The sequence below is a fragment of the Ranitomeya imitator genome, chromosome 7 (assembly GCF_032444005.1).
Source record: "Ranitomeya imitator isolate aRanImi1 chromosome 7, aRanImi1.pri, whole genome shotgun sequence".
Classification (NCBI taxonomy): domain Eukaryota; kingdom Metazoa; phylum Chordata; class Amphibia; order Anura; family Dendrobatidae; genus Ranitomeya; species Ranitomeya imitator.
This window is the reverse complement of record NC_091288.1, coordinates 192,899,355-192,914,910: the sequence shown is the minus strand read 5'-3', so window position 1 is coordinate 192,914,910 and position 15,556 is coordinate 192,899,355. Positions and strand designations below refer to the sequence as shown.

The 15,556-nt window shown below is 42.1% G+C and overlaps 1 protein-coding gene across 1 annotated transcript in view; it reads right to left on the bottom strand.

Annotated features, from left to right (window-relative positions):
- Positions 1-4,201, bottom strand: part of LOC138645181 (cytochrome P450 2K1-like) — a 41,975-nt gene extending 37,774 nt beyond the window's left edge. The window contains exons 1-2 of the mRNA XM_069734281.1: positions 3,941-4,201; positions 715-877 (exon numbers count right to left, since the gene is read on the bottom strand). Coding sequence (XP_069590382.1) covers positions 715-877; positions 3,941-4,135 — 358 coding nt within the window. The 5' untranslated portion in view covers positions 4,136-4,201. The remainder of the gene's footprint in view (positions 1-714; positions 878-3,940) is intronic.
- Positions 4,202-15,556: the final 11,355 nt, after the last annotated feature.

Here is a 15,556-nt window from a genome sequence, read left to right as displayed (position 1 = left end):
AGCGCTATCGGATAGCTCTACCCAAACAGTATTAACTAGAGTGCTTTTTCATACACAAGGTAGGAGTGGCAGGAGAGGTACACCAGGTATTTATGCTTGCTATTAGTCTGCACATACGCCAGTCTGGTGCGTGGGTACACCCCATTGAGAGGTCAATCTGCTGCGTGGTTACACCCCATTGTGTGGTCTGTAATCACAGCGCGCGCCCAAAGGGCATGCAATCACTCATAATTCTACTAATAACAAGAAAGAAGAAAAGAAAAAATGATGCAAAAGTAAGAGAAAAGAAGAAGAGAAGAAACAGAAAAGAAAAAGATGATGGTTGGAGAAAAGATGGAAAAAGCGAGGACAAAAAGAAATAGTGAAAAATAAGGAAAAAAAACAGGAAAGTAAGAAAGAAAGAATTAAGAAAATAATAATAAAGTTGGAGAAGAAAGTTGAAGAAGACGATGGATGAGGAAGAAGAAGAAGAAAAGTAGAATAAAGATGATAAAGGTAAAGATGGAGATGAAAAAGGAGAAGGAAGAATAATTAAGATGATGGTTATTATAATGATAATGATTATGAAGGAACTGGAAATTAAGCCAGGAAGGATATAAGGTGAACATAAGATAAAAAATGAAGAAAATGATGAAGTAAATGAGTAATTAAATAAAAAAAAAATACAGAAGGAAGATGAAATCAAAGAAAAGAGCAAAATGAATATATAAATACCATGTCCTTTGAAGGCAGCTTTGAAGACTGGAGCAATCGACCGTTCTCCAAAATCATCAGCTCGCGTAACAAGTGCTTCTTTCACAATCTTATATCCAGCAAGTATCACCATTTTTTGGGGTCCAAAATGTAAAGTAAATATTTCCCCATACTTCTCAGAAAGCTGCAAAATATCATATTTTTTAGTCATATAAAACATTAATTTGAATAGTTTTTCTTTAAAGACAAAAATTGTATTCTCAAACCACAATGTCACTCAAACAGAGCAAATAAAGATTAATTTCCAACAAGACATAGCTGTTATTGAGACCATGAAGCTGGGGAAATATGCAAAAATCTTCACATGATCAAGGTACAGTATGTTGCCTTAACACTAAACTCAGAGAACAAGAGGCCTAAAGGCCTGATAGGAACAGCTGAAAAATAAGCCTGACAGGAGAGAGTTGGAGACAGCTAGTATATGAAGGATCTAAGCTAACTGGAGTGATGCCCTGAACTAAAGAAGGAACCTGGACATAGAAGCTCAGTGGTGACCTTTAGTGATGAGCGAGTATACTTGTTGCTCGGGTTTTCCAGAGCACGCTCGGGTGGTCTCCAAGTATTTATGACTGCTCGGAGATTTAGTTTTCCTTGCCGCAGCTAGATGATTTGCGGCTACTAGACAGCTTGATTACAGGTGGGGATTCCCTAGCAACCAGGCAACCCCCACATGTACTCAGGCTCGCTAACAGCCGTAAATCATCCAGCTGAGGCAAGGAAAACTAAATCATCGAACAGTCATAAATACTCGGAGATGACCCGAGCGTGCTCTGGAAAACCTGAGCAACGAGTATATTCGCTCATCACTAGTGACCTTGAGAGATTTTCTGCATCAATCTGCCTGCCTTGAAATGGTCACACAGATACTGGGACAATAAGAGGAGTCTTGGCCTGGACGCTAAGTGGTACTATAGTTAGAGACAGTGAGAGGAACTGTGGCTGGATGTGAGTTGTGACCAAAGAGACAGTGTGTGTCTCTAGAAGCAGTTGCACCCACCCTGCATAGGTAAGATAGTGCAAGGCATGCTGTAATAGTTGCCTGGAACCCCAGAGTAGTCTGCCTGTGATTGTAAGTGATCTGATGTTAGAGTGAAAAAGAACTTTCCTGTTACTCTACAACCACTAAGCTCTCTGCCTCAATTTCAAAGTGTAACCACCAAGTTTAGCGCCTCAATTCCTGTCCTGAACACTAAATGGTACTGTAGCCTAAGACAGTTTGAGGAGCTGTGGCAGGAGGTGAGTTGTCACCTGAACTGGGAGTCTATGACAGGGGTCCCCAACTCCAGGCCTCGAGGGCCGCCAACAGTGCAGGTTTTCAGGATTTCTTTAGTATTGCATTGGTAGTAATGTGATCATCTGCACAGGTGATTATTCCAACCCCTGTGCAATACTAAGGAAATCCTGAAAACCTGAACTGTTGGCAGCCCTCGAGGCCTGGAGTTGGGGACCACTGGTCTATGACTTGGGACAGTGGTGAAAAAATTGTGGCCTGCATTAGGAGAACTAAGCAAACAGACAGTGTGTGTATCTAGAGGAAGATGCTTGAATAAAATATGTATTCCCATTACTTTACAAGGTCTGACTAATCAAAAGAATTCCCCACTTCCATTAAAATATAACCTTTGGTTTGTGGTTTAAATATCCAATATTGTGCCAAGTGAACAAGACAGGATAGGTCAAACAAAGCACTCTCAATAGCCGTATTGTGTTTTATCCATTTAGCTCCTGCACTCAGGAACTGTAAGTGCTACACTGGCCGGCCTCATACTGAGTAATTTGTAAGTTTACCCTGCAATGTCCTTAAATGCACCGTCCCGGGAGTCGTGCTAAAGGACAAAGACGCCCACAACTGCTGGCTGACTTACATACCGTATTTATTCTTTGATAAGGGCCAAACCACACTTCATTGAGGAGATTTCAAAAGCGCATCTGATGAAACTCAGTTTAGCAGTTTATGATTAATTAATTAACTCATTCATTGACTTTTGAGCTTAGAACAATTTCTTTGGAACTCAGTTGGGGTCATAATAACTATAAACAGGAATCCTGACAATCAACTGTTTAAAGAGTAACATAATCTTTATGCATTTCTTTATATTTTGCAGACACTTTATGGTGGGAGTCCGGATCCTGACTCCCAAGACCCTCACCAATCGCTCAAAATACGGCAGAGAAGTGTGCAGTACGGGAGGCACAGTACTCCGTTCTGTGTGTTCACTCAGACGAGAGCTTTCCATTCCTGCTTCCCTCTCTGCACACTTCTCTGCAAATTTTTAGTGATTTTTGAGGGCTTCATTTCTGTAACCACCCACCAATCTAGAGGCATGAATAGTGCCTGCAAAATATAAAAAATGCATAAAAGTTTAGTTCTTCAATATTTTCGTATGTTCACATATTTTGCCCTTTTTCATGTATTAACCATTAAAATATACCTTGCATAGCCTCTAATAACATATAACCACTCAGAATGCTGAACGTTAATTCCCTGCCAGTAGCAGAAGACATACCACCTGTGCAGAAGGCAGGGACCTGCAACCAATGAAGACCTCCGCCATCTATACAAATTATATTTCCCACAGCTTCTAGGAACTGATAAAAATGTTTTTTTTGTAAACTGCCGTGGAAAAGAACCCAACAAAATTGTGATCCTATCAACGAATATTATTAAAGAGAATGATCACCAAAAATAATCCGGTGCAGTGATCAATTTAGTAGAGCAGATTTGTTTTTTCTGATCCATGGTGATCAACTGTTAATCTCAAAGAAAGTCCAAACAGCAATGCCCAACTTTACTAATGCTCATGTGCTTCAAAGGACATAAATCTCTAAATCCATTGTAATATTTGGTAGAAATGCTCCCAGGATGTTGGAAACTGTTATAGCACCAGGAGAGACAATCAACCCCATAATATAACATTGGCCAAAGTTTACAAATGAAATTATAAATGCCCTTGTAAATGGTATTGGAGTTACAATTGGTCATACAGTAAATGCTATGGTATTTTAATTCATCCATTTTTTCTTCTTCTAATGTTTCAATAAAGGAACGAGGCACTAACTTAGTTAATGCCCACCATGAATCCATTTACACCAGTCTTATTCAGAGATCACCCCCACCCCAATTCCTTTGCCTCCAGCTAAATAATGTTGCACCCTCCTTGACCATACAGTAAGTGCAGTATCCTACCTGCATCAGAGATTCGTAGGGCCTGTTCAGGTCCAGTATGTGGAGATTTCCAATGACCGGCAGAGGCATAGGTCCAGGGGGCATCTTTGCTGTGCTCTTCTTAATTCCATTTATCCAATAGATGAATAGTGCAATAAAAATTGAAAAGTATACCAACACATCGGCTCTAGCCAAAAAGTAGGCAACAAAAGCCATAACGAAGTACTGGTAAGAGTTTGTTCTGATTGTGCTGCTGTCCTTATATTTATGCACTTGGGCTTATTTTTCCTACATGTGTTAATCTTTACTAGGGCACAAATAACCTATAATAAACTGATTGGCCCATTGCCATTTACCTTCGTCAGAAAATCTTGGCTTAGGTTGCACAATCTTGTTTTTACATGCATAGCATTATATATTTCATCCAAATGAATGTTGGCCAAGGTGTGTTATAACGTGATGTGTCCAGTGGGATAAAGGAATATGATTTGCAATTTTTTTTTTATCTTATCTGTTCTACAACTGTACCAGCGCCAAGGTGTAAAGTTCACATACTAACGTTTGGGGACACAAATTAATCTATTTGCAGTTATAGCAGGATGAACTTTACATCTCTTATGCTCTTTATGTATTAGATTTAGTGCATTAAAGGTTTTAATAAATTACCAATATAATCAGCTAAACTGAATTTTTGGACCTAAGATTGAAAAGATTTTCCAGTTTTAGAGATGTCTGACAAATACATCTCTGGGAGCCTAGAAGTTGCGACTCCAACATTGGTCTACATTGAAGAAAGGGAACATCATCGAAAAAATGTGCCTGGTTTTGCCATGTAGGACATCACCTGCAGAATAAGCCCAATATTAGTAGATGGTTCTTCCTCACCTACAGTATTAGCTATAGTTCATTCAGGAGGACCAATCAAGTTCATGCATGTTTTGGATAGTAAATTTTTTTTTTTCAATTGAATCTTGAAATTGAAAACCTTTTTCTGCCTTCCATCACGGATTGCAGCTGATCTCTACAAGCTCAACAGTGATGAGATTAAATTATCATTTGGGGACATTTTGACCAAAAAAGTGGTTAAAGTGAATTTGTCAGCAAGATTTTGCTCAGTAACCTACAGACCCTGTCAGTTTGGTGCCATTATACTGATTGACTGTGGGCGGGGCTGTGGATGGGGCTGTGGGGGGCTTTATGTGGTGCTCTTCTTAGATATTTATCCCTATGGGCTTATGACAGGTCACTGATCCTTCAGTGACCTGCCCTCTATTCTACATACTGAATATACTATTGCACTGTAGCATGATACAATGTATAATGTGCATTTATTAATTTTATTTAACCCCTTAACGACCGCGCATATGCTTTTTAATGGCGGCAGTTAAGGGTACTTATTCTTCAGCGCCGCTTTTTAACGGCACTGAGAAATAAGGTTATAGTGCCCCCCAGCGACGGAAATTCCCCGGGGTCTCAGCTACCAGGGGAGAACATGATTTGGGTCAGTTTTTACCGACCCCAGTGTTGCGATCACCGTTATTCACAGAATAACGTCAACAGCGCAAAAAACACAGATTTCCCATTTAATTTCTCTCTCCTCTGATATGATCTAGCACATAGGAGGAGAGAGAAATGGGGTCCCCCGAGGCCCCATGGTACCTCCAGTGTCCCTGGACCTTCCTGCATCCCTCAGTCCTGTACCCCGGCTGCCAGCATTTTCTTCCGGGAAGAAAATGGTGGGCGCACTCGCAATGCGCCCGCCGAGGTCTGCAGGCCGGCACCCGGCAATAATAGGAAACTTTTCATATTAGTTCATTTTGATCACTGTGATAGACCCTATCACAGTGATCAAAATTAAAATATAGCAAATCAAACCCCCTTTTATCACCCCCTTAGTTAGCTAAAAATAATAAAATAAAAAAAAGTATTTCCATTTTTCCATTAGGGTTAGGTTTAGGATTAGGGTTGGGCTAGGATTAGGGTTGGGCTAGGGTTTGGTTTGGGGCTAGAGCTAGGGTTAGGGTTGGGGCTAGGGTTAGGATTTGGACTAGGGTTAGGGTTTGGGCTAGAACTATTGTTAGAGTTGGGTTAGGGTTAGGGTTGGGGCTAGGGTTAGCATTGTTGGCTGAATGTGGAGCGCCCCCAAGGACAGCGGGGTACTTGGTACCGGGTCCTTCGGTTCTCAAGGGGGATGTCACGGTGGCTGACCCGGTCCATGGCCCTTGGGACGTCCGTGTAAAAGAGAAAGGTCTTTAAAGGGATATGTTCATGACACCACCTGTGGTATTTGGTCAGAGTGACAGACGCTGCTTTTAGGAGTCCGCTGGGGTGATGTTATGGCAGCTAGATGGTATACCTTCCCACAGGTGAAGTGTATCCCAAGGGCTTCCCACTGTGTAGATGGTGGATGGTGAGAGGCGCAGTGAAGAACGAGGACACAAGGTTGCAGTCTCTTTACCTTTTACTGAAGGTTTCAGCATCCACAGTCCAGGTCACCAGATCACAGAGCAGGCAGAGTCCAGCTGGTTTGGAAGCAAGTCCAGAGTTCCATTATCCAGGTAGAAATCAGTAGCCTTCCTCTACCGCTGTAGTGTTGTAGTACATTACTGCTAAGCCTCTCATAAGGTCCTCACAGATGTTGTAGATGCTATTGGTGTTATGTCTCTCTCTCTGTCCCCCAGATGGATAGGACAAACCCGTATTACCGGTGGCTTGAGGCGTTTTACAGGGACTCTATCATGCCCCAGCCTCTAAGCGGTGCCACCTTGTCTCCTGGGTGTAGGGTGTAACGTGAAATTAACTGTCCTGGCGGTCTCTGGGGCAAGGCATAAAGGACTGTTGCTCCCTCAGTGTTCCAGCTACCGGGATCCTGCGCCTCAGAAGGAGGCAGCCTGTGTAGGGCAGAAATCCTCCTGGTATCCACTCCTTTGCTATGACTTCATCACTAGTGTTGAGCATTCCGATACCGCAAGTATCGGGTATCGGAATTCAGATACCGCAAATATCGGCCGATACCCGATACTTGCGGTATCAGAATGCTCAACACTAATGGTAACAACACAGTGAGGCTGCTCTTGATGCTCGCACTGCTAGCAGCAAGATGTTAGCTATTTAGCTAGGCGGTTCTATATCAGTCAGTTAGTGTAACTAGCTAGTGTCCACTGTGGCTGTTAAATTTACCTTCCAGCACTTTTTTAGGGCCATTACTGAGGTCCATGCAGGGTGCACTGTGAGAATTTAGAAGTCTGCAGTCACATAGAATGACTGCAGACTCATCACAAACCTGGACATTCCCTTTAATGCTCCTAGCCTAAATAAAAACATGATAATTAGTTAGTATCACAAATAACATTTACTGTATATCCAGGTACCTTATAGATGACGTCGTCTCTGGAGCCGATCTCCTTCTTTTCTTCATCTTGTCCAGACCCCATGATGAGTTTTCTCATCCACAGCCGTCTCTGCAGACCTCCATCTTCTCCGCTCTTTTGCAGAAAGTCTCCACATGATGTCCTTAAAGATACAAGTGTCATTATAATGCTCCTGAATAAAAAATTGCCCCTCACTATTATTAAATTAAAATGTCTTTTTATTAAACATATACGTACCATACAAAGGTAAAAAGGGATACAATACAAAATAGCTGCTAACACAGTGTATTGCACTCCAAAACACTAAGAAATACCCATTCAATAATTATATGCAATCATAAAGTTTTTTCAGCCCTCTCAAATTATCAGTTAAGTGTAGAACATTAATACACCCCAGTGTATAGCTCCAGGGCTGGGTAGAACAGTAATAAATAATACACATTAATTAGTAAGATAATTCACCCAAGCCAAGAAACAAAACACAAGCCTGCCCTAAATCCATACAGGGCAATAATACTGCACACTAATCAATGATAATTAGATTGAAGACATGTTGTCATATAAAAGTGAAAAGTCTATAGAACTCAAGTTGGTAGCACAATGCCCTACAAATAGTGTTTAAACTATATAATATAGAAATACAAGATTCATAAATTCAGAGTAAAGTGCCAAGTACAACTATAAAAGGAAGGAGAAACGAAGGGATGACTCATCGACATCCAGGCTACAGGTGATCAATTTATCTGATATAAAACTAACAGAAACACAGGTGGAAGTACTGAGCCAAGGCCTAAGTTTCTGACCTACTGCTTCGTTTGATTTCTTCTCAGCATTAAAGGACTTAAACTTATTTGCACGGAAACTGGTCCTCAAGAAACTACATGAAAAACCAAATTTGGGAGAAGCTTGGACAGAGAGGGAATTAAAAGCTATTTCCACTCTTGAAGAATTGAGTAATGAACAGGAACCGGCAGTAAGTATGAGTAAATTTGTACCTCCAACCCCCCCCAAAATTTCCCCCTATGAATCTTTACCCCAATATTGAGCTTTTTGTAAAAATGGTAACGAATGAATTTCGTAAAATATCACCAAAGAAGAATAATGATAATCTCTCCTGGTGTCAAAGGAAGGCTCTTAAAGAACAAAGAGAGTTGAGGGAAAAAATAATAAAACCAGCGGACAAAGGGGGAAATGTGGTAGTGTGGCCTGTTGGACTATATGAAAAAGAAGCGCTGAGACAACTGAGGGATTCAGTTCATTATAAGAGACTTTCCTTTAATCCAACTTCTAAATTTCTGGGTGATTTGCAGGAAATCCTTGAAGAAGCATTTATGAGTGGAATCATCACGAAACAAACTAGAGACAATATAACACCAATCTATCCAAAGATGGCATGCATTTACTTTCTGCCCAAAATTCACAAGAATCTGAATAACCCACCTGGGCGCCCAATTGTGTCAGGCAATGGCAGTCTCTGTGAAGTAGTTGGTAAGTACCTTGAATTCCATCTTAAACCTTTGGTACATACTTTGCCATCCTACATCCTACATTAGAGACACTGGAGACTTTCTAGCAAAAATTAAAGGCATACCAATGGAGGGTGACATGTGGCTTGTAACTTTTGACGTAGAGTCACTGTACACCTCCATCCAACACAAAGATGGGATTCAAACAGTTAAGACATTTCTATCCATGATTTATTATAATACAGAATTTGTCCATTTTTTGATTACTCTCCTTGAATTTGCGTTGACAAATAATTTTTTTATTTTTAAAGAAACCATCTACTTGCAAAACCAGGGTACGGCGATGGGGGCATCCTTTGCCCCTTCATACGCTAATTTATTTTTAGGTCTATGGGAGAGATCTATTTTATTGAGAAGGTCCTGTTCTGGGTACAGTTTATTGATGATATTTTTCTGATTTGGCAGGGCACGGAACAGGACCTTCTATCATTCCTGGGAATCCTAAATAACAACAGGATAAATGTAAAACGTACGTGCAAGTACAGTCAAAGCAATCTGGAATTTTTGGACGTCATGGTGTTAAAAGGAGTCACTGACCGTATTGAGACGAATGTATTCCGGAAGGATACAGCCGTGAACTCCTTACTGCATGCATCATCAGCACATCCTAGGCAATTAATAAATAGTATACCAGCAGGACAGTTTCTGAGAATTAAAAGGATATGCTCCTGTGAAGAATCTTTCAATGAACAAGCTGATGCTCTGTTTGTAAGGTTTGGGAACAGAGGCTATTCCAAACGCAGCATTAAGAGAGGACTGAAGAAGGCAATCCAGGCAAAGAGAGAAGATTTATTACAAACCAAAGTAAAACCCCCATTAGATCAAACGGTGAGGTTTATTTCTACATACAGTGATAAATGTTTGGCTATGAGACAAGCGCTGGAGAAATACTGGCCAATGTTGAAAATTGACAAAACACTGTCTAAATATCTTAATTATCAGCCTTCGATTACATACAGAAGAGCAAAAAATCTGAGAGATATACTGGTCCACAGCTACCACTCGGGACAAACCCCGGAGAAAGCCTTTGGATGCAAAGGCCCTAAATGGGGATTTTTTCCCTGCAATGACTGTATAGCCTGCCCTAATATGTCTCGAGCCAGCGATTTCTTGTACAGTGATGGTAATCATACTTACACAATCACCCAACACATTACGTGTAACAGCGATGGTGTGGTCTACTATGCCACTTGTCCCTGTAAAAAGATATACATAGGCCTAATGTCAAGACCTTTAAAGATACGTGTAAGGGGACACTACAGAGACATTGTAAATTCAATTGATGTTGAGGATGTCTCATCTTTAAAACCTATACCTAGACACTTTAGGTTAAATCATGAGTGTAACGCACAACTCCTAAAGGGGACTGGCATCGATAAGGTCTATATAGATCAGAGGGGTGGCAACTGGCGTAAGATTCTAGCTCAACTAGAGGCAAGATGGATCTCTAAAGTAAACTCTGTTCATCCACATGGGCTTAATGAGATCCTAAGTTTTGCTCATTTTCTCTAAACAATTTAACTATTTTAATTTTTCTCAATTGTTTTATGTGTGTTTGTCCTTAGTTATTTTTAATTGTTTTTATTCCATATTCTAATATTTGTCATTTGTCTCAGTTTCTTTTTCAGTTTACTGCTGTTTATTCATATACATTTCTGCTATACTTACCATTGAGTATGGTTGGCTTATGGGAATCGTTGAGAAGCGGTTTGGCTGGCTTTTCTCAGTCTGTGGTGATCCGTTCCTTGAAGAGATTGTGAACGACGTCCTGGGATTAATCAGGAGTGTCAAAGAGGATTCCATCTACTTGGAACAGAAGAAATTAAGCACTGCACTTTATTTACACTGACTTGTATATATGTATTTTAATTGTGTATTAATATATTTTTTTTATTTTCTACACATCCTTTTCTCATTTTTGACAAATTGACCCAGCTGATTGGGTACATATGAGGTTTAAGTTACACTATATCACCTCGTTCTTTTTTTTTTTCTTTTCTTTCTTTATGTATAATGAATGCTGGATATCTCTTTCCTCTTATCATTGATTCACTAATTCTCTCTGGGATGCTTTGCTACTTGAATTAGGCATATATATATATATATATATACCTCCTGCTCTGTGGCCTCCCCTCTAACACTCTTGCACCCCTCCAATCTATTCTAAACTCTGCTGCCCGACTAATCCACCTGTCCCCCCGCTATTCCCCGGCCTCTCCCCTCTGTCAATCCCTGCACTGGCTCCCCATTACCCAGAGACTCCAGTACAAAAACCTAACCATGACATACAAAGCCATCCACAACCTGTCTCCTCCATACATCTGCGACCTCGTCTCCCGGTACTTTCCTGCACGCAACCTCCGATCCTCACAAGATCTCCTTCTCTACTCCCCTATTATCTCCTCTTCCCACAATCGCATACAAGATTTCTCTCGTGCATCCCCCCTACTCTGGAATGCTCTACCACAACATATCAGACTCTCGCCTACCATCGAAACCTTCAAAAAGAACCTGAAGACCCACCTCTTCCGACAAGCCTACAACCTGCAGTAACCACCGATTGACCAAACCGCTGCACAGCCAGCTCTACCCTCACCTACTGTATCCTCACCCATCCCTTGTAGATTGTGAGCCCTCGCGGGCAGGGTCCTCTCTCCTCCTGTACCAGTTGTGACTTGTATTGTTAAAGATTATTGTACTTGTTTTATTATGCATACCCCTCCTCACATGTAAAGCGCCATGGAATAAATGGCGCTATAATAATAAATAATAATAATAATAATAATAATAATAATAATATATATATTATATTTATTTCACTTATATTAAGTGTTTTATTCTGCAATTTGCAGGTCTATTAGGTTATTTACGACTTAGTTCACTTTTTCCTTTTTCACAGCAGTGAGCTTATATATTTATTTTTTTTGCTCACATGTATTTTTCCCCCTCTTTATCTACAGTATATCACTAATTTTGCACCTCTCTTAAATTAATGTATTTGCGCTATAATTGGGGCATTTAATATCTAGTTCACATATATGAATTCCTTATTCTGCCTCTTTGCGGACTTATTAGGTTACTTACGGCCAAGCCTCTTTCCTTCCTCCCTTCAGCGGTGTGCGCTTCCCGAATCGCTGGTCTGTGTGTCTCCATGGCGATGCATCCTGTTCGTCGCGTGTGCCGCCTCCCTCTTTGACGTGTCGGAGGGGGATGTGGACAGGTGACGTGAGACGCCGGTCTATGTGGACGTCACGTCCAGTTACAGACCACCACTGATTTTTAAGGTATATATAAGGACCTGTTTCTATCTCCCACTCATATTACATTCCCCCAACGAAGAAGCTGAACGTGAAACGCACGTCGGGGTCTGTGCTGCTCTCACAGGTCATGCATTGCCTCCTTTTCCAGCCTTCCTTTATCTACATCTACATCAGCACTGTGCATTAACTGCTAATATCGGCTATTTGCTATACTTCTGTCACTTGGCATTTTATCTTTGTTTCATGAATTGCACTAACTGCTGGCCCTTGCTTATTATTACATCTTTTGTAACTTGGAACTTTACTCTGAATTTATGAATCTTGTATTTCTATATTATATAGTTTAAACACTATTTGTAGGGCATTGTGCTACCAACTTGAGGACTATAGACTTTTCACTTTTATATAACAACATGTCTTCAATCTAATTATCATTGATTAGTGTGCAGTATTATTGCCCTGTATGGATTTAGGGCAGGCCTGTGTTTTGTTTCTTGGCTTGATTGAACTATCTTACTAATTAATGTGTATTATGTATTACTGTTCTACCCAGCCCTGGAGCTATACACTGGGGTGTATTAATGTTCTACATTTAACTGATAATTTGAGAGGGCTGAATAAACTTTATGATTGCATATAATTTTTGAATGGGTACTTCTTAGTGTTTTGGAGTGCAATGCACTGTGTTAGCAGCTATTTTGTATTGCATCCCTTTTTACCTTTGTATTGTACGTATATGTTTAATAAAAAGACATTTTAATTTTCTACTATGGCATTTACTTCCGTTGTGTTTGTAGGAGTAGTATAATTGGAAGTGCCTTCTATTAGGCCAAAATATTTCTTGGTTAACCCTCACTATTATTGTCTGCACAAAATATGACCCCCACACTGTCCCTCTTATGGTACATGCTCTTCACACTGACCTCTCCTTTTCATACCGGCCCCCTCTTCACACTGTCCTCTCATACTGTGTCCCCCCTATAGGGCCCAGTATTTATACTGTGCTCTCTCATCACACTCCGCCTTCCTGGTATACTGTCCCCTCCTGGCTGTGCCCTTACACTGTCCCCCATGCTACAAACCCACTACTCAGTTTCTATTCTGTTCCCACTTTTCTCCCCCCATACTGTCTCCATGCACTATTCCCCTCCCTCCTCATACTGTCTCCTCTCACATCCCTCCTGTTCACCATACTGTCTCCTAATATATTTACCCCCTCACTTTCTATACTGCCTGCTCACCTGACTCCCCATATTGTGTCTGCACACATACCATCACCCTCATACATGTTTCCTCATACATGCCTTCATTCCCTCATACTGTTTCCTTATATATGCCCCATCTCCCCCTTTGCTCTTCATTTTGTGTCCTCAAATCTCCCCCACACATTAAATCTCCCCACTCCAATTCTCCCCATACAATAAATCCCCTCATTCCCCACACAGCTCCTCATCATCCCCCTATTCCCCACACAGCGTCTCATCATACCCCTCATTCCCCACACAGCCCCTCATCATCCCCCTATTCCCCACACAGCATCTCATCATTCCCCTCATTCCCCACACAGCCCCTCATTATTCTCCTATTCCCCACACAGCGTCTCATCATTCCCCTCAGTCCCAACACAGCCCTTCATCATTGCCCTATTTTCCACACAGCCCCTCATCATTCTCCTCATTCCCCACACAGCTCCTCATCATCCCCCTATTCCCCACACAGCGTCTCATCATTCTCCTCATTCCCCACACAGCATCTCATCATCCCCCATTCCCCACACAGCATCTCATCATCCCCCCATTCTCCACACAGCGTCTCATCATCCCCCCATTCCCCACACAGCCCCTCATCATCCCCTATTCCTCACAGAGCATCTCATTATCCCATATTCCCCACACAGCTCTTCATCATTCCCTCCATTCCCCACACAGCCCCTCATCATCCCCTTATTTCCCACACATCTCCTCATCATTCCCCTCATTCCCCACACAGCGTCTCATCATTCCCTTCATTCCCCACACAGCGTCTCATCATTCCCCCATTCCCCATACAGCTCCTCATCATCCCCCATTTCCCACACAGTGTCTCATCATCCCACTGTGGGGAATCCACACAGCTCCTCATCATTCCCCCATTCCCCACACAGCCCCTCATCATTCCCCTATTCCCACACAGCGCCTCATCATTCCTCTCATTCACCACACAGCGTCTCATCATCCCCTCATTCTCAACACAGCTCCTCATCATCCCCTTATTCCCCACACAGCTCCTCATCATCCCCTATTCCCCACACAGCATCTCATCATCCCACCATTCCCCACACAGTGTTTCATCATCCCTCATTCCCCACACAGCTCATCATCCCCCTATTCCCCACACAGCTCTTCATCATCCGCCCATTCCCCACACAGCATCTCATCATCCCCCATTCCCCACACAGCTTCTCATCATCCCCCATTGCCCACACAGCTCCTCATCATCCCCTATTCCCCACACAGCATCTCATCATCCCCCCATTCCCCACACAGCGTCTCATCATCATCATCATCATCTTCCCTATGCAGCCCCACTCAAATAACATCACCCCCTTTCCAAATTACATCCTGAGAGCCTCAAACTGAGTCCTGCCTCCTCATTCCCTCGTACAAGGGTCCATGGTGCAGCTCCTCTCTCCGCATGGCTCCTCATTTCCCGCTTCTCTTCTCCACCAGCAGCCTCAAAAATGCAGCTTCCTGCTATTGGTTCTCCATTGCCATGAAGGAGCCACTGCCCCTTCCGGTGACATCATGATCTCAAGGAATCACTCCTCCCCCTCAAGAAATCAACTCTAATCTAGATGCTACCCTGCAGTCAGATCTTCAATTGTACTTGTGTCTGTATAAGATATGAGTACAATTGAATACTGGGAGCCCTGCAGCTTCTCTGGGCCGGCTGTCAGCTTGACAGTCAGCACAGAGAACAGCTGACTCCCAGTCTGGGGGGTGGCAGACTGCAGCTGCCAGGGGAGACACCATGGACCGCGGCATTAGCCGGCCCGACTGAGCCCCCTGCCAGCTGCGCCCAGGGCACATGCCCTGGCTGCCCCCCTTAGATACGCCACTGGGCCTGATCCAGAGTCCAAAAAAATCTTCTGTTACTAGTGTCATACAGTAGGAGACCTGACTTTCACATAGTTTGTAGAATCTAGTGTATTATGGAGGCCTGATCCAGAGGTCACAAAACATTTTTGTGTTCCTAATGTCATACAGTAGGGGACATCTGACTTTCAAATTGTTTGTAGCATATATTCTTTGTCATACAGGCCTCATCCACACTCAAACAATTCTTTCTTTCGTGACTAATACAATAAAGCACACCATATTTCACCTTGGAATTTACTGTCACTGAAATTCAGCAGTGCAGAGTTTAAAATCTAATTTTTTGTTGCTAATACTGTGCTCCTACCACACTATCAGAGCAACATGATTGGGAAAAAGTGGTAAT